We start from the raw sequence: 20,299 nt of genomic DNA, 5'->3' as shown, positions 1-20,299 counted from the left end.
GGAAAAAGAGGTGCAACGTTTGAAAACGACTCATAACATTACTTATCCTGAGGCTCGAAAAGTGCTGTCTACAACTTCATCTTGGACATATGCTGCTGCTCTTCATTCCACAACTACAGTGGGAGTGCAGACAGATCTCTCTGTACCTCAAAGAGAATTGTTCTCAAAACAAATGAAAAGCCTTTTGACCTCCATGGTTAAAAAAGTTGATGAATCAACTTCTACACTCATCTCTGTTCCTCTCACATATTCCATCAAACCCCAAGATCCACATCCTTTGGTTCCAGGTACAGGCATTTCTTTGGATACATCTTTTTCTCTCACCCCAAGATGCCAAACAGTCATTTGTTTGCATCCCCAGTCACTGGAATCCCCTTCCAACAACAAAGACCTGCCCAATCAACCCAGGGCATGATCCATGGAGGTCGATAGACCTCCCTTGAATAAGGACAGTAAACAAAAAACACGTGGTCATAAACAGAAGGGCTTTCCAGCCAATTCATCGACACGTCATTAAAAATAGTCACCTTGATACAATGGAAATGTCGAGGTTTACAATCTAACCTGGATGACATCAAAACACTGATTGCTTCCTACCATCTGGTATATCTTTCCTTACAGGAAACATTTCTGAAACCTGCCGATACAGTCACCTTTTGGCACTTTTCTCTGTAGAGAAATGACAGACTGTGTGATGGACGAGTACATTTAGGGGTGGCTCTGTTGGTTGATCAGTATATACCCACCCTGTCTTTGTCACTCAACACACCCTTGGAGGCCATACCATCTGTGTTGCCTTGGGTCATATCATCACTGTTTGTTCTCTCTACCTGTCACCTGGAGAGACATTTGATCAATCAGACCTTGATGCTGTCATTGAACAGTTGCTGTCTCCTTTTCTAATCTTGAGAGACTTTAATGGACATCATCCTCTCTGGGGAAGTGCTGTTATTTATAGGAGAGGTTGCTCTGTAGAGTGTATGCTCTCTGATCACAACATTTCTTTTTTTAATACTGGTTCTTCCACTTATTTTCATACACCTAATCAGTCCTTTATTGTTATTGATCTCTCAGTTGGCTCCCCATTATTCTCCCATTTTTCATGGACAGTTGACAATAATCCACAAGGCAGTGATCATTTTCCTATACTTTTGAGAGAGACTGGCCATGGTCAGTGCCACCCAACCTGCGTGCCCCAGTGGCAGCTGGATCAGGCAGACTGGTCCACTTTCACTGCTCTTGCAGAACTTGATCCTGCCATTGTGTGTCAGCCATCAATAGACGACTGTGTGGCAGAAGTAACTGACTGTATCATACAAGCAGCTGCTCAATGTATTCCTAAAACCTCAAAACGTTTTGCACTATATCCTCGTCCGTGGTGGAATCCTGCCTGCCACATGGCACAGAAAGCTCAAAAACGGGCCTGGGATACTTTCCGTAGATATCCCACACTTTCAAACTGCATCGCTTTCCAGCAGGCCCATGCACATGCTAGGTGGGTAAGATGTCAAAGCCAGAAGGAATCTTGGATTAAGTTCAGAATTGGCATATCTTCTATCACCAGTTCCAAAGTCATATGGGACAGGGTTTGAAAGGTCAGTGATACTAATACTCTCTGATGGCCAAGAAGTAGCTGATATTCAGAGCATCACCGATACTCTAGGTGAAAGCTTTTGCTGGGTATCTAGCACTTCTGCTTGTTCCTCCACCTTCTTGTCCATCAAGACTCAGGCAGAGCGATCACCTCTTTCCTTTCGAACTGAATGTCTCTATGACTATAATCGTCCCTTTACACTGATGGAACTGAAACTGACCCTTCATCGGTCTGGACCTGATGATGTACACTATGACATGCTGTGCCATCTACCTCCTACTTCTCTTGATATTCTTCTAATTGTTTTAACCAGATCTGGCAGGAGAATGTTTTTCCCAATGCCTGGTGCCAGGCTATTATTTTACCTTTCTCTAAGCCTGGGAAAGATCCCAAGACTCCTTCAAACTACCATCCAATTGCTTTGATGAGCTGTCTCTGTAAGACCTTAGAGAGGGTGGTTAATGCTCGTCTTGTTCAGTTCCTTGAATCAAACAACCTCCTCTCGCCCACCCAGTGTGGGTTCCAATGACAGCACTCCACCATGGACCACCTGATTCAACTTGAAACATCAATCAGAGAAGCCTTTCTCAAATGACAACATCTTGTATCAATATTCTTTGACATTGAGAAGGCTTATGACACAACATGGAGGTATGGCATTTTGCAAGACCTCCATATATGTGGCTTACGTGAACATTTACCCATTTTTATTAAAAAATTTTTAATGGACAGGATTCCAAGTTCGTGTAGGTTTGACACTTTCCCATTCTTTTCTACAGGAACTTGAAGTTCCTCAGGGCTGTGTTTTGAGTGCCACACTTTTCATTATAAAGATTAATGCCATCACTGAACAACTTTCTCTTACTGTTGCAAATGGGCTCTATGTCTATGACTTTCACATCTCATGTTAGTCGTCGAACAGGAGATATACTGAGTGGCAACTACAAACTGCCGTCGATCGTGCACTGAAGTGGACCATGGCAAACAGCTTTCTCTCTCTCTAAAACCATTTGCATGCACTTTTGCTGCCAACAGGTATTCACCCTGATCCTGAACTCCGTATCAGTGAAGTTTCACTGCCTGTGGTCCCTGAGACCAAGTTCTTGGGGTTTATCTCAGACCATAAGCTGACCCTTATACCACATATTAAGCAGCTACAGGTCAAATGTACAAAAGCACTGAACATCCTCCGTGTCCTCTTTACCACCAGTTGGGGAGTGGATCGATGTTCTATGTTAAAGATATATCGTGCTCTTATTCCATCGAAACTCGACTATGGATCACTGGTCTATGGCTCTGCCAGACCCTCAGCCTTAAAGATGCTAGACCCCATTCATCATCAGATTTTAGCTCTGCATTGGGGCTTTCTGCACCTCCCCAATTCAGGGCTTATACGTAGAGTCTCATGAACCTTCTTTGCACCTTCACATAAAATAACTCGACACCAGGACCAATTTTGCTGCATGCCTTTTAAATCTTTTATTACTTTACTTTTTCGATAATGGCCGTAATGACACATAACTTGGAACCAGGACTGGAAAGGTCAACTTCTGGTGGCTGACAGTTGTTCTTGTACTTACCTGTTATTCTTCCTGGTGGGTTATGATAATTAGCATTATGCTACAGAAAGTTCTTTACAACTTCTCTTGCTGTGGTTTCTCTCTTAACATTATAGACTAGATGTCAACATTGGTTTTATGCTATTTATGTTTTTAAATGCTGTTTTGATTTACCTTCATCTCCTTTTATGAATTTTACTACATTTACTTTAGTTTTACCTTTTTACCGGACGTTTGGCACAGATAGCCTAGCTGTTTTGTGCCATAAAACACCAAATCAACCAACTAACCAACATGGAACTGACTGAAGTACATTTGGCTGCTTCTTGCTAAATGTTGTAGTTATGAGATACATTTTAACTGTTTTTAGGTCTTACTGTTATATTTTAGATAATTTTGTATTAGTTATATTTTAAAGCACATAATTAAAAGGTTTAAATGGTATTACAAGCTGAATGAAAACTTTTGCTGAAGGGTTACATATGTCTCAAAGGTACTAGTGACTTGTGTTAAGATGAGTTATAAGCAGTAAATGAAAGTATCAAAAACTAACTATATATGAAAAGGGAAATTACAAATATAACAAAAGGAAAGTCTTTAAAGATATTCTACAGAAAATAAAAGTTTTTTTTTTTTTATTTCCTAATTTTAATTATTTTATTGCAATTATTTCATTGATGTTAGAAGCTAGTTAGTAATATGGTTGAGAAAATAAAAAATAAACATTTACCTTAAAAATTTGATATCCTTTTATGAGGTTCTAGAGGTTATGCAAATGAAATATGAAAATTATAAAATAAAAAGTATTTTTATAGTTAAAAATCACTTTGCACTTGATTTAATAAGAGTTTGAGTACAAGTAACTAAAATAGATAATGTATTTTGTATTAAAAATACTCAATAATAATATCATTATTTGTGTACAAGATACTTATCTTTAACAGTATCTTGTCAGTTTTGATAAGATATGTTAAGAAATCTCAGTTACTGCAATTAATGCTGTACAAGTGAAATTCATTTCTGCAAATTATACAAAAGGGTTGATGTCCCATGAATAACACTGAAGATTCTTGAGAATTTATTTGTTAAAACTAACTGAATATATTAGGCTTATTTAGGCTTGTGTAAACATATTGATCTAGTTTTTGTTATTATCATTTTCTTTTCAATAGTCAACATGCGAACCTAGTGGGGACATTATCAGGACATGGGTCGTGGGTCCTAAATGTGTCATTCTCTCCAGACAACATGCATTTTGTTTCAAGGTAAGTATCATATTATATTTGTATCAACAAACTATACAATATATCTAAAACAATTCCAATAAACAGGAGGTTTATACAGTATGGGAACTATATTAACATGTAGTAAAAAATTACTTTGTTTAGTTGTTAGCCTTCCTCCTCACATTTTCTCAGGTGAATGTGAAAGCATAATATGTAAATTTTAATCAGAAGAAATTTGTAATAAAATGTCTGATAAGTGTTTGAAACAGTTAAAAACTAATAATTATTCATATTAATTATATAAATAAGACTTCTATAGCCTCTTTATTAAGGTTGTATTTAACAACCAGTTGTAAATGAACTGATATCCTGGTTAACTTGAATCACTAATATTCATAACATTACTTACTTCTTTCTTAAATTTTAAATTCCATTTAACTATTAGAAGCTATCATACATTTAATGTTAAAAAATAATTAAATACTAAATGTCTGTGGTGGGGAGCAATCTTATGGTATTATTAGATAAGAGGGGAAATAAACAACAGGCTTGGGTTATTTTCAAGTGACAGGATGATTTCTGTGTTAGTTTTACATATTATGATAAATCTGCTACCTTTTAATGGGAAAGAATAATTTCAGATAAAGTATAATTGGAAATCATATAATTGTCTACTTGAGAATGACTTTGCAAGTATTTAATTTTCTGATTATAGTAAAAATATTTAATAGTTGTATCGTGAGTGAAAAGCCATTTGTTCCAAGTGGAAACTATTTTTTCAGTTTGTTTTCTCTGTAGGTAAAATTAGAATTATATTTTTATACTTGTTGCTTTAAATTATTTCAAGATAATTTTATGTTCATGTCATAAACCTAGAAAATAAGTGGTGTATATATTTAAAGTTTTTTTTGTTTTGTTCAGTTCTTCAGACCATTCAGTGAAGGTTTGGGACGTTTCTACAAGAGAGTGTGCCCACACATTTCAAGAGCACACTGACCAAGTATGGTGTGCCAAGTACAACAGTAATGGTAGCAGAATTGTGTCAGTTTCAGATGACAAAACTATTGCTATATATGACTGTCCAGTTTGAACTATTGTATGTTTTTTGAGTGGTATTGTGCTTAATGTATGATTTAAAATAAGATTTACCAGAACTAGAGAACAGTGTATTAAAACTGTATCAATCCAAGTTTGCAGCTTCTGTGTTTTTGTTATATAGTTATTTATGATAAAGAACCCAGAAATGGTTTTCAAAAACATCTGCTTCAAGAACGTAAGGAAAATCAGTTGTATATATGCTAATAGTCAAAGTTAACATAAAATACTGTAGCACTGAACCAGTCTTTTTTTCTTCTATCATTATATATATCCATGTACACTTTGCAGAATAATCTATTCAAAACATTGTAGTAAATATACTTATCTATGGTGAAGTTTGGGTGCTAAATTTATTGAAAAGTATTTTTATAATTATTTGAAAAAGCAATTGCCATGTACTAATTAAAACAAGTTAATACTGAGACAAGGTATGGTTTCTGTTTGAAAATTAAACATATAAAACAACAAGAGCAGTTGGAAAGATTGCACACTCTTCCTTCACTGCTCCTTAATATTGATGCAGGGTATGGTTTCTGTCTGGAAGTAAAACACTGTAAAACAAGCAATCAGAGAGGTTGCATACTCTTGTCCGGCCACTTCTTTTTGAGACTGTGTGAATTCATATTTGATAACATCTATCTTTACCTTCAAAAACTCAGGAAATCCTTTTCAGATCCAGAATGATCAAAAATCTGTATCATGTTTTGTACTGTGATGAGGAATCTCAACCTTAACATGTCCATGAAATTGGTACAAATCTAATAATACTTTACAGAGTTAAGTAATCCAAAACTGCTGAAATGCCTTATCTCCTCATTATAAAAAATGCTTCAGAGTGACCAACTAAGATTTTGGGATGACTGTCCCTTACTGACTTCCCATCTATTTAAAATTTTTGTATATGTTGAGGTATTAGTTTTGAGATATGCATGTGGAAACATACACAAAGTGTCTTGATTGGACCCAATTGCAGTAACCTCACCCCTATCTATGTGGTTGAGGGTAAATATAACAAGACTAAACATTTAGAATTTTTTATATGAAACACTTGTGTAACTAAGGGCACTTTTCAAGGACTGTACTGCTTCACATTATTTCACTTCTACTCAGCCAAAAATATTTAAAACTTCAAACACTAATTCATACAATTTTGTGAGTGACCCTGAACTTTCACCAAAATTCTTTTTGAAAAATCTTATACCAGCAACCTTATAAAAGAAATGTGTATAAGATTAATATTTTTCCTTAACCTTATGTTCACGAGCTCAGTCAGACTGACTGACCTTGTATCTGTAAAGCTACACATAATATTTACTACAATTTCAAATTTACTTTGTATATTTTTACAAACATTTGGTAAGCTTTTAACATATGTTAAAAGTCTGTGTACACATAAAAAATCAATTTTCAATAAAGCATTTTACTAAAGATTTGTCAGTGTATTTTCAAAGACTGCTTAATTAGTCTGAGTGAAAAGTGATTTTCTAGCCAAGAATAAAAACAGTTTTCATATTTTATTTGTGCACTTTTTTATGACCTCTTATTTTTGGTACACTTACACTGAGATCAGGAAAATCATTAGTGTGCAGCAAAATGAAAGTATGAAATACTATAAGTAATACCATTTTTTCCCTTTTACCCTGACTGCAGTATTAATCAGTTATTGAGAAAGCTTTAGCATACATTTGTTTTGCTAATATTTTCACATTGCTTTCCTTTGTATCCAGAGCAGTAACTCTCAATGGGAACCCAGTAGTTGTTTCTCTTAGAGTTAATGTAAACAGAAAGTAATTGTGAGGTATCATGTTACATGTACTGAAGATTGCAAAATTTTATATATTTTAACTTATTAAAGTTGGTCCTGGTGATTAAGGTGCTCAACTTGCAATAAAGTCATGGGTTCAGATTTTCTTCACTGAACATGTTTGCCTCTTTCAGCTGTGGAGGTGTTATAATGTTACAGATTATTCCACAGTTTGTTGGTAAAAGTATAACCCAAAACTTGGCAGTGGTTAGTGTTGACTAGTTACCTTCCCTCTTGTCTATTACTGCTAAATTATAGAAGGCTAATTCAGATAGTCCTTATGTAATTTTATTCAAACTTCAAAATCAAATAAATTTACTGAAGCTTTGGTAGGCTAAGCTGAGAAATTGTTTAATTCTTACATTTTAGTTACTTCTGTTAAAACATATATAACAGTAAATAAAATATGTACATAATAATACCAATTTTTAGTATTTTTTGCTTCCCAGAACTTGTTTGCAGTGAAGTAAAAACTGATGCTAACTAAAATAGAATTAATGCAGTTTTAAAACATCAATCTTTAGAACTAAGTTATAAATAGGTTAAACAAATAAAGTAAGATTAAGATGTTTGTATACAATAGACTATGGTAGATTGTTAATCAATATTTGTACTGACCATTAGGTAGAGAAGAAATGGTTCTTCCTATTCATTGTAAACATATCTATCATTCCTGTAAATTTGATTATCAAATAATCTTTAAGGTCAAAGATGAGAGGTAAGATGGACTTCTCTGGTGAGTTTGACAGATTTATTGATATTTCAACATATCAAATAGTTAGGAGGTTAAAAGTTTAAATTTTTGTTTCTAACTGTTCAAAAACTAGAGAAAAGAGTTAATGAAATTAGGAACTGTTGTATTTATAATAACAGGGGTGCCATAACTTTTAGATCATCACATATCCACCTATAGTAATCATATTTGATGACCTCAAGTTTAATATGTATGTTTGATAAGTTTTTGTGTTCACAACATGACAAACAAGCACTGATGGCTTAGTGTTGCTATTGTGCAAAAGTATAGTTTTCAGACTAACTTTAGATACTGTGATAAAGTCTTCATTTTTCAGGATGATTTTCAGTACCTAATTCTTTCATTAGTGCATCAATGTTGGTACAGAAATGATAAGTATCATATATGCTGCAGTGAGAAGCAAGACTTTCTTGGTGACTTTGGTAAACTGAAACACTTTTTATCTTGGAGATAATAAATCCCATTGCTATAAACGAGAGCCAACAAGTTCCCCCAGCTGTTTTGATAGAGACAAGTCACAAATCAGGTCGTCTAGCTTTTTTTTGTATGATAAAATGAGGTGATTTATTTTGAGGTGCAAAAGGAAGAAGAATTACGAGAAGAAGAGGACGAAGCTGTGCCATACATGGAATTTTCTTTTTTAAATTTCTCCCTTAAACTGGTAAGAAGTATTTATAAGTGTTGTAGCACTCTCCATTCACCCAAACAATGAGTCAATTATTTTTTGAATTTTTTTATCATCACTATCCCTCATAATGTCAGTAAAATCCCACATAAAGCATGGCTGCAGTGTATAAAAGAAAAAATCTGACCCATTTATGCAACAGTTGCAATGAATGGTTTCAGTAAGTGAATGTTTAAGCAGAGATAAAATTTACTGTTACTGCAGAACAATTATCTCACAGTCAAATAATGTTTGAAGTAAAATTTAATCAAATGTGTGAATGCTGAAATCTGTAATCCAAAACATTAGCACAAAAAAACTTTCAGTATGGTACATTTATCATGCTAAAATATCAGTAGTATGGTAAAAGTATACCATAAAAAGAAGGAAAATTGCCAAAGAAATTGTTTTTTTTCAATTTTAAATAATTAAATTCCTTCTTTTTTGTTTTTACTATTGGCAAAGTGGTATTTAAGGCCACTTTATTAATACAGAGTGCTGCACACACACATACAAAAATAAAAAATATATCATTCATAACTAAAATAATATTAACATTTTGTGAAAAATAAATCATATCAACTTAGTTTTAAGCTTTAATTTCTATATATTTTACTGCCTTTATTTTCATAACAATTTAAGTGGTGCAACATACATCATAAAATATATACTATTCTAAAAATGGGAATAAAACAAAGGATTACTGTGATAACTCTTCTGGTCTTTCTATGTATGGAGTATTCTTCTCTAATTGAATGTCCTGTCGTAGCTTTACGTCTGCAAGACAAACATTTAATAAGTCTTAATGAATCATTTGTAAAGGGATTTAAGAATGTTTGTCATATTTCATATGCATGCAGTTTTAAAACTTTTTTTTATACATTTATCTAGAACACTCAACATTTGAAGAAATGACTACAATTTTGGAACTACTAAACATTAATATACAAAAACTAGATGCATAAAATCCAAATAATCTATATAAAATTTCTCTATGAAGTGATGAGGCTGTTTGGAGCAATATAAAATAAATGGTTATTGTATCTTTTAATAATTATTGGAAGTTATCTAATAACCCAGTTGAACAAAACATTGCAAGTCATTGACTAATTTCAGGGCTTATAAATCTGATCATGCATCTATGAAACTGAGATTTTATAAACACCAAATTTATATTTTAGAGTAATTGCACGTAATGCTTTGTTACTTATTAAAATCGATTACGACAGTGAACCACAGATTATTGGAATAAAATTTTTGAAATAAACATTAATTTCAATAAATACACACTGACAGTGGCTTTTATACAGAAATGAATATATAACAGCTAAAGTATTATTACTTTGTTAGATTTCGTGTTATAGCATACTTTACATATATCATTGTTTATATTAACTAAAACGATGTCAGTTTTTTGTTTTTACCTAGGTATGTTTAAAATACTTGCAGTTTGCCATCACATCTCTCCTTTCACAATAACACTTTTATTTACTTAGATAATTGTATTTCAGGGTCCAATAACAGCAGCCTTTTAAAGAGGTTTTTCTTTTGAACTATAACTGAAGTATTCTGTTTAAATTATACTCGTCAGTCTATCATAACTACACTGATTTTTTTCCTATCATTAAAAGTGTTAGTTTTTAAAAATCACTATAAACATGAGCAAGACTATCCACTTGCTTTCTTTAATTTATTGGTGGAAAAACAATAAGTTTATTTCACTAAGACTTTTCATGTCTTTATTGCAGTTTTGATCATTTTATTCACAGAGTTTTTTGAATAAACAATCTAAGTCTATAATAAATTAGGCTTAATAAGACTGCAAGTACATATAATATGAAAGTTTCTTTGAAGCTTAAAAAGATTGAAACTTTGAAACACCTTTAAAGTATTTTCATTAGTTCAACAAGTACGTTCATTTGGCTTTTTTTTTTCTCCTCAGTTGAAGGCTGACAAAATTTCCCATCAGAACAAGTTTTAATTATTACAAAATATATAAAATTCTGAAATTAATATTGAGAGAAAACAAATTCTGCATTTTTAAATGCTTATGGTTGTATTTGTTATCCATTATTTCATTTTATTGTTTAGTTTACCTATGAATTTTTAGTTGGGTTAAAATGCTAACCCACCTTCTAATTAATCATTTGTATTTTGAATAAAAAAAAATGTATGTATGTTGAAACACACCAGCTTTCCTAGCTGTGACATACAGATATTACTAATGTTGCAAAAAATTTTGTAAATTTAGGATCACAAGGTTGTGCTCTAGTTACCTACTCGGTGAATAAATATCCTGCCGAGAGAAAGAGAGTCATGAGATAGTGAAATATGCAAATAGTGAATTATTCCTGTTTATCACTCTATTGCTGTAACATTGAAAGTTATTTTTGTTGCTGCTGTATTTTTAAAATTAGTTTTTTTCTTTCTGGTTTTTTTTCCTGATTGTATTATTTGAGATAATATTAATATTTATGATATACTATTCATTAACATTCATGTCAGTTCCTGGCCAGGCAAGTGTTTATTAACTGTGTTTTTATAAGTGTCAAATTTTTTCCTCGTGTTGTTATTGCTTTTCTGTTGCTGTTTAAACCTAATTGTGGCAGGTTATTTTAGACCTTTACAAAGAAAGAAAAAATTCATATATTTCTTTCTTACTGACACTTAAACTAATTGTACTTCTTTCTTACTGATACACTAATTATATTTTTGTCAATGTCCAAAAAAATAAAAAAAGCAATCATTATTCTTATCTTTCATATGCCTATTGATATCTTCATGGAAATTGAAGAAACCAGTCACTGTTTTTAATCAAAATCTTTGCTTGTAAGCTAAGTGCTTTCTTCGTCTCTCATCTTACAATGAGACAATCCTTACTTACTGTGTGTTTTAACAACATACAAATACAAAGAATTTCTTTTAAGCTAACAAAAACTAAAAGGAGACAATGTATTTTACAATTTATTACAATATCTTACCATAACGACCTTGTTTATTAAGTTGAAGTTGAACTACTTTTTCACGGAGAAGCATTTCACAATCCCACCCTATCTTCAACTGCTGCAGGTTAAAAATACTAGACATTGACTAATTGTATAGTTTTTCTTTATTTGCAAGATTTATATGAATCAATATAATCTTATCAAGTGAAATATACTTAGTTCTACACATCGTCATTTGCATACAGAAACATAGAAACTTAATTGTCTCAATACTTCTAACCCTCCCCCAAAAAAGGTAGGTTTTGAAAGTTATGATCAATGTTGCTTGAAAACTAGTTATGTTCAATGTTATGTTTGAAAACTAAGTCACTGAATCAATATAAAAACAGAAAATATAAACAGTTAAAAATTAATGTTAAACATCAACATTTATTATAAAAACTAAGAATCACAAGAAAAACTTAATTGTCTCAATACTTCTAAATACCCCTCTAACAAAAAAAAAAAAAAAAAGGTTTTGAAAGTTATGGTCAATATTACATTTAAAAACTTATGTTACTCAATCATTATAAAAACAGAACATATTATAAACATAACTAAAAATTAACATTAAACATTTATTATAAAAACTAAGATAAACTATATATATTTTAAATGATATTATTTTGCATAATTTTTGAGTTTGGGACACAAGTAGTTTTCAGAGACCAGTCCTCTAATTTCTGTTAGTTTCTTCTCTATGATACTAATAATCACAGGATGAAATATAACTAAATTTTACAAAGTTATATTTACATCAAACATTCTTTAGATCTGTAAAATTGTTGCATATTTTAATAATATTCACACATTAATGTACAAAAACCAAAAAAATTATTATGTAAAGCAATACTCGTGTGAAATTACCAGGGCTGGTGCAATGTATTTTGTTATCCTGTGCAAATGCTGATTATGCTGTCCATCTCACAGTAAATCCTGGTAAGCAACAGTAATGTTATGCTCTAGCTGTATGCTTTATCACAGAATACTGATTGTGCCTGACTGAGTATTTTTTTCACTCGGATAAGGAACAGTTGGTAAGCTGTGCCAATATTCTGAAATTATTTTTTGTTGCACCCAATAACCTGTTGCCTTGTGCAAATGCATGTGCTGCCTCCCCTTCCCCCAATTGCATGGGCTGTGGAAGTTGCAAGTAGCTTCTAACTTCTATCATTGATCTTACTTATGTAAAAAAAATAAAAAAATTAAGAAGTAGGAACTTACCTCTGCTATCTTATCATGATCTGATTCTGATGCATGTTTCCTGAATTCTTCACCAATTTTTTGCCTAGCTGCTGTAGTAAAGTAAAAAGTTTAGAAAAATAAATAAATATTGTTAGAATTACATAAAAGAAATTAAGTTTGTCATAACAAGAATACTAAATTCTCAATCAGTCTTTACAAAAATACATTATATGTAACTCTCACTGACATACAAGTTATAAAGCTATATAAAGGTTAACTGTCAGTTATTGTTTTTAAAACTATTACACTGAATGGCAGTTATTGTTTAAAAGACCTTTATCAAGTTAAATTGTTAGTCAATATCCATATTCAGGTATCAATCAGTATTTAATGAACCTTAGATTACCTTCAGCTGACAATTACTGTTTACAAAATGATATTACAGTTCCCTCTCATTCTTTGTTTATGGAACTAAATCTAGGGGATTAATGGAATTTGATAAATGATTAATTATTCAGCATATTAAGCAATTACAACCAACTGATTAAGCTCAAAATCCTTTAATTAAAAATGATAATGAGAAATCATAATGACAATATCTTGATTACTTTATTAATCCTGTGACATTAATTAATTTAATCATAGTTTTTATTAAATGATTATTTTACATAGTACTAAAAGTAACTGATTACGTTGATTATTTGATTTAATCACCCAGGTATATAAAAACCTCAATATTATGTCAGTAATTATACATCAGTATTTGTCATTATTAATAATCAATATGATTATTTAAGTCTAACTATTAATTAGTAACTATTTTTTAATAATTATGCACTAATTATTAACTAGTTTTTATCTTATATTTTGGTTGATAATCTGCCGTTATCTTTAGGAAAGTTCTGAGAGGAACCATTTTCTGTTTTGGTATTATCTGAGATTTGATTTTGGGTCTTCTTGATGAAAGTCTGATGTAACTCCTCTTTTTTAAGGGAGGTGATAAGAATTGTCCCAGTCATTATAGATCCATTAGTCCTACATCAATTGTGGTAAAAGGTTTTGGAAAGTCTGTTGAAAGATGCTTTGCAAAGTCATATAACAAAGTTTAGAATTTTTGTGGATAGTTAAAATGGTTTCATTAGGGGAAAATAATTGCCTTAAAAATCTTTTGTCATTCTCTGAAAAGGTCTCTACTTGTGTAGATTTGGGATATCTAGATTTTCAGAAAACATTTGACAAGGTGCCACATAAAAGGCTTTTAAAAAAATTGTCTCTACAGGTATGGGGGGATAAGTTAGGGAATTGGATAGAAGTGTGGCTGGATGGAATTCAGTTAAAATGGATTAATGTCACAAGTTGAATACCTACTGGATCAGTCTTAAGTCCTTTACTTTTTTTTTAATTATATTAATGACTTAGATGAAGCAATGGTCAGTAAATTACTCATATTTGCAGAAAATATTAAGGTCTTAGGTATTAGCTATGAAGATGATGCTGCTGATTTACAAAATGATTTTGATAATTTATTGAGTTGGACAAATAAATGGCAGATGGATATCAATTGTAATAAATGCAAGATCATGCATTTGTATTATCATAAGTTGAATTATAAGTATAATTTGAATGAAATAACCTTAAATGTACCATGAAAGAAAGGGATCATAGTATAATGGTTGATCAGTCTCTAAAGCCATCTAAGCAGTGTGCTATTGCTGGTGGTAGGGCAGATAGGATGTTATATCTACAGGGATATTGAATACAAGTCTAAAGAGGTTATAATTTCGTTGTACAGGTTATTGTTTAGGCTATATGTGGAATATTATGTTCAGTCTTGAGCTCCTTACCTTAGGAAAGTCATCAAATTATTGGAAAGGGTTCAGAGAAGGGATATCAGAATAGCCCTGAGATGGAGGGGTTACCATATGAGTAGAGGCTGAAACATCTCAAATTGTTTCCTCTTGAAAAAAAGAAGAGTTAAGGAGAATTTGATTGAGGTGTTTAACATTGTAAAGGGAATAAATAGTGTCTGTATCATTTTTTCATATTTAACAGTGGGAATATTAGGACTACAGGACACAAATATAAATGTTCAACAGGATATTCTAATATGGTGGTTGGCCTTCAGAATGAGTTGTCTTTAGATGTTGTAGAGGCAGTAAATTTAAATGAATTTAATAAAAAAGCTTGATAAGTACATGAATAATAAGAACTGTCTTTAAGTTTTGTGTGTTTCTTAAAAAATCTAACTTATTTTATAGTGAGAAAGACCAATAGGTCCCATGTTATCCCATGTTGTATTAATTTATTGATATTATATGTTTAGTTTCCAAAGTTAATTACAGTGAATATTGGTTACAAAATGCAAAGGATTAAAATTCCATAATAACAAATAAAATATGGTTAATAACATTCTACAAGTTGATGGCCAACACTGATCTGTTTTACATTAATATAAGGCACTGATGTCTCCTCATGTGTTTATGGCGAAATGTTATTACACTTATTATTCTGCTGTATGCTCAAGGGGTTAAAAACAATTAATAAAAAATGTCCTATTTCTTATCTTAAACATTATGACATGAAGAGGATATGAATACTAAAAATAATCCACATGTTTGTAAATTCAAGACTTAAATAAAGTCTGAAAAATTTAGGATTACATTGTAATTTTTTTTTTCTCATGATGTAAAATACATTTACATGTTATAACAACTTGACTTAATATACCTCAAGTGCCTTTGTAATGGATATTTATCCAGGATTAAATAGTGATTATTTGCTACTCTAATAAATATTGAAAATTAATGTATATACCTTCAATAGCAACTGAATCTCCATGAAAAACACTTTTCCTTGTTCGATGAAGAGCTCGAAAACAAGCTAAAACCTATGAAAATAGCACAAATAGTGTATTAATTCCATTTAGCTAAATATAACATATAAATGAAAAAATATAGTTTTTTGTATGTAATTAATACCAGTTTCACAAATTTTATTTGTTTGCTGAGGAATACGAATTTATCTATTAACATCAAATTTCACCATATATGTACTGAAGAAGATTCAAAACTTATAAATAAACACATATGAGTAATAATAGAAAATTACGTTATAATGTTTCAAAGGATAAGTTTTAGTACTTGTTTTGAGGCTTTGGTTTGGTTAATGATAGAAATAAGTTTAATATGTTGTGAGATTACATAAGATTTTCTTTGAATACTGTCAGTTCATTAAATTTTACAGCTTTCAACAGTTATTAGGCTGATTACTTACAAAAAACGAGTGAATAATTTGAAACAAACTTGATACATCTGCAAACTCAAATTATCCTTTCACTAATTTGTAATTCTTGAATTAAAAATTACATTTATTGGAGAAGCACTGATTCTACGAGGTACCATTTGCAAAATAACAGAATTTAGATAATAACATGAGACTGCTGCAATGATTTAACAACTGTTGACCTATATAAATTATCCTTTGTAAATATCAACTTTAATATTGCAGAGAAAGATCTATAAACTTTTTTAAAATTATTATTATTACCTCCATGTGCTAACTTCAGGATTAAATTATCAATGGTAACTAAATGAAAACATCTGGTTTACAAAATCAATCACATCTAACTGGATTGAATCAATTAATGTCTTTCAAAAGATGCTTTCATAATACTATTTAGTTTCTTGCTCTATGACTCAATATTTAATCAACTTCAAAATAGAATTATTTTCTTACATGCATGTGAATGCCTAAGGTTTGGAAAAAAATGCACTTTATCTTAACATAAATCTTTCTGCTCTTTTAACAACTTGTTTACTTTAGCAATTGTAGTATAATGAAGCTATTATTAAAGTGATGTCCTCTTTTAAGTTTGTTTTGAATTTTGTGCAAAGTTGCATGAAGGCTATCTGCTACAGCTGAGCCTAGTTTAGCAGTGATGACTAGAGGGAAGAAGACAGTTATCATCTCTATCCACTGCCAACTCTTGGAAGACTTTTTTACCAACAAGTAGTTGATTGATTGTAACATTGTAATGCCACCATGGATGTAAAAATGAGCATATTCAGTGTGATAGGGATTTGACCTCACAACCCTGAAATTGCAAGTTCAGTGTCATAACCACCAGATCATGCCAGGCCCCTTTCTTATGAATCAATTTATGTTGGATAAATCATATTTTCATATTTATTGTACATTACAACTATTACATTTGTTCTGATTTATAATTTGAAACTATTATAATCTTTTATTATACAATCTCCCTTTAAATTTAAGTTTGCCTTTGGTTATCCATGCTTTTCAAACTTTCTCAAAAATTACGTCCAGTTTTAAATGGAAATTATTTATTGCTTCAAATCTAGATTTGGAACTAACCTAAGATAATGCATTGATTTACAAAAAAAAAGTTGAGACTTCTAGTTTTTAATGGAAATTTTTCAATAATCATCCAAAAAATAATTAATCTGCATAATTAATTTATTTAAAAAGTAGAGGCTACTTAAGAATTTAACATTTTTTACACTTACAAAACTGAAGACAATCATAAAGTTATGAGTGCATTTTGAAACAACTGGGCAATTAGATGATTTATAAAATCAAATGTTGCGATTGGGGGGGGGGAGAAGTTGGACTGAGGATGATTTAAAAAAAAATATATAAATGTTTATATCAAACTGACAAAAGTAATTTATAACAGAAATTGGTAAAATTATACTTCTAGCTATCTCTCTATTAGGTTACTTTATGACCAGCTTTTATTTCCATTGGTGACTACATTTAGTGCACAAACAATGCACATGCAGTGTTAACTTGGTGATATAAATATTGTTCTATTATCTGCACTCTACAAATATAAATAGACAATCCATGTCCATGATTTGATGTTCTTATTAAAACATTCCTTTTGATGAGATGGTACATTCAGGTATATTGCAACTTTTATAACATATCAAATAGGTGATGCATTTCACAAGGATTGTTGTTTGTATGACATCAAAAATTAAGCAATCAGTTTAATAACAGTAAACAGTTTTTTAAAGATAGATGAAAAGTGTTTTATTAAAGTTGGATACATTTAATCTTCTTTAATTGTATATTTTACCTTCCTTATTTGAGATCTGTGGTTTCTAACCAGTTTAATGATCTTGAAGAATCTAGAAGACTAACTAACTGGTTAACCAGTTCTTCTAAGTAATATAAAAATATTAATTCAAGAAAACAATAATTAATAATGTATGGTGTTAAAATAAATTTACCTTTATTTCAATGTGTTGTGCCATAAGTAAAACTGATGAAAAATTGCATTTCACCAACTGAATTGCATACTTGATGTAACAATAATATACTGCAGCGTGTTAATATGAATAGTGTTTCAATCATATATATGCAAAAACGGCTCGTTTGGGTTGAGAAAATATTTTACATGGAAGAGCAAACAACGTTTCAACTTTCTTCGGTGGTCATCGTCAGGTTCACAAAGAAAGAAAGAGGTAAGTGTTTCAATCACTACTGTGTCTGTCATATCAAAGGCAACCAGCAGAGCACTGATATTGGGTGAAAGACTTTAGTGACACTGAATGCAGCAGACACAGTTTGGCTGGCATATTTTCATACATTCTTCTCTACTTTCAATCAGAAGTTCTTGTTAATAATTAAGAAAATTAGTTTTTGTATTTATAATATTTATCCTAAAATTAAGATGAAAGGGAATTTTCTATTGAAATAAACATCGTCATTAGTTTAACAAATATCCAAGCAGAGTAAGACAGAAACTTAGTCTTAAACTGTATTTTAAAAGAAATCTTCATACTGTAAAAGTTATTATTATTAAGATGGCCAACTGTCCCATTGTGCATTGGTATATTTCTTTATAAAATAGTAAAATTTAAAATGTTATCTAGCAAGACACCTAACTGCACCATTTGTTTTTTATACGTTCTTTCGTGTGTCCATATTATTTTCACTTCAAAAGAAAGTTGCCTGCTCAATCATATTTTACCTCTAAGGTACTGACTCTATAAGTTTTTTACAGTTATTATCTTTACTGGACTGACTTTCCACCGTTGTAGTCAGTGTTTATGACAAAATTATTAAAACGTCGGCAAAACTAAGGCCCATACACTAGAAGTGATGTTTCATACACTCTCGTCATATAGATAATAAGTTAATATTTACAACCACACATACAAAAAGAAATACAAATTATTCATTGGAAATAAAACAATATTAATGTTTAAACTCTGCAAAACACTCTTTATCTTACTTTTTAAAAAAGGCAGATGCTTACCTCTGATCTCAGAGATGCCATAGAAACACAACGGTAAACGAGAGCAGACCACAAATGCGTATAATTCAGAAACGGAACATCATAGTTATTTATATAATAATATTAAATTAAAAAGGAGTTCTTGGCAAAAATAAAAACAATAAATAACAATAACTTTAATGTTGTCTTACACACCACTGGTGATTATAATGGTGTTGTAATTTTTAAAGTTTTTGTTTTAATTATCACCGTTTTCATCAGCGCATGGTTGTGCAAGAATACTGCAATTCAGAACGACACCGTTGCGAGTTATAACATAAATTATTATTATATAATAATGTTGCCATCTTTCACTGTTCTTCATTGAACTTCGATTTCAATCGTATGAATCCGTTTCCAAGTTCATTATGTTTTTACTTATAGTTGTGTTTTGAGCAAAGGTCTCAGATTAGTTCTCAATGCACTTCTGCTGATAACTTCAGCGCCATAAAAGATGCTGCACAATTTTTCGTCGTTTAAGCTTACAAATTAATTTAGCCAACAATAGCAACATTAACACTAATTAATATGCAAGGATTCCAATGTAAATCCTTTCATTCCATTCAAAAGACACAATAACACATAGACACCTAATCAAGGAAATTTGTTAGCTTTAGAGTATTTTATCAACAAGTGCCAAAAGGAAATCGACAACCTAAATTTCTCTAACAAATCCAAACTGATCATAGATATAGAAAAAAACATCGACGAGGTTAATGATAAATACAACATTTTCATCAAATTAGCAGACAAAAGTGTACTTGTAAACTAGATAAGTGTTTCTGTAAGTATCTGAAATATTTTTCAACTTATAGTGTTTAATCTTAAATACTTAATAAATTGGTCGATTGACCTAAAACGTGTTTGGTAACAGACAGCATATTTAAACATGAATTCTCCACTTTAATCAGTAAAGCCAACACAATTTCACAAACACTTTATTCCTACCTAAGTAAAATCGACTCACGCACACCACAAATATACGGCTTCCCCAAACCTCATAAACCAGATTGTCCATTACGACCAATAATGCCCACATATGAATCGTTTAATTACAATCTTGGTAAATACATAGCATGGCCATTCTCTAAATATGTAACATCAGCCAGCTCATTCATCAAAGACTC

The 20,299-nt window shown here is 31.2% G+C and overlaps 2 protein-coding genes across 4 annotated transcripts in view; one reads left to right on the top strand and one right to left on the bottom strand.

Annotated features, from left to right (window-relative positions):
• LOC143236595 (uncharacterized) overlaps window positions 1-5,712 on the top strand; it is a 40,035-nt gene extending 34,323 nt beyond the window's left edge. For both annotated transcript variants that reach the window (XM_076474894.1, XM_076474895.1), the window contains exons 9-10: window positions 4,326-4,418; window positions 5,301-5,712. In XM_076474894.1, coding sequence (XP_076331009.1) covers window positions 4,326-4,418; window positions 5,301-5,469 — 262 coding nt within the window. In that variant the 3' untranslated portion in view covers window positions 5,470-5,712. The remainder of the gene's footprint in view (window positions 1-4,325; window positions 4,419-5,300) is intronic.
• The window catches only part of LOC143236596 (complex III assembly factor LYRM7), a 33,723-nt gene extending 14,289 nt beyond the window's left edge, over window positions 1-19,434 (bottom strand). Inside the window, exons 1-5 of one of the 2 annotated variants that reach the window (XM_076474896.1) lie at window positions 19,155-19,434; window positions 15,683-15,755; window positions 12,908-12,978; window positions 11,681-11,762; window positions 9,404-9,476 (exon numbers count right to left, since the gene is read on the bottom strand). In XM_076474896.1, the coding sequence (XP_076331011.1) occupies window positions 9,404-9,476; window positions 11,681-11,762; window positions 12,908-12,978; window positions 15,683-15,755; window positions 19,155-19,175 (320 nt within the window). In that variant the 5' untranslated portion in view covers window positions 19,176-19,434. The remainder of the gene's footprint in view (window positions 1-9,403; window positions 9,477-11,680; window positions 11,763-12,907; window positions 12,979-15,682; window positions 15,756-19,154) is intronic. The other variant, XM_076474897.1, reaches the window with a different exon arrangement.
• Between the last annotated feature and the right edge of the window lie 865 nt (window positions 19,435-20,299).

The sequence above is a fragment of the Tachypleus tridentatus genome, chromosome 13, assembly GCF_004210375.1.
Source record: "Tachypleus tridentatus isolate NWPU-2018 chromosome 13, ASM421037v1, whole genome shotgun sequence".
NCBI classification, from domain to species: domain Eukaryota; kingdom Metazoa; phylum Arthropoda; class Merostomata; order Xiphosura; family Limulidae; genus Tachypleus; species Tachypleus tridentatus.
Note: the sequence above shows the minus strand (reverse complement) of the source record. Positions and strands in the feature narration are given on the sequence as shown.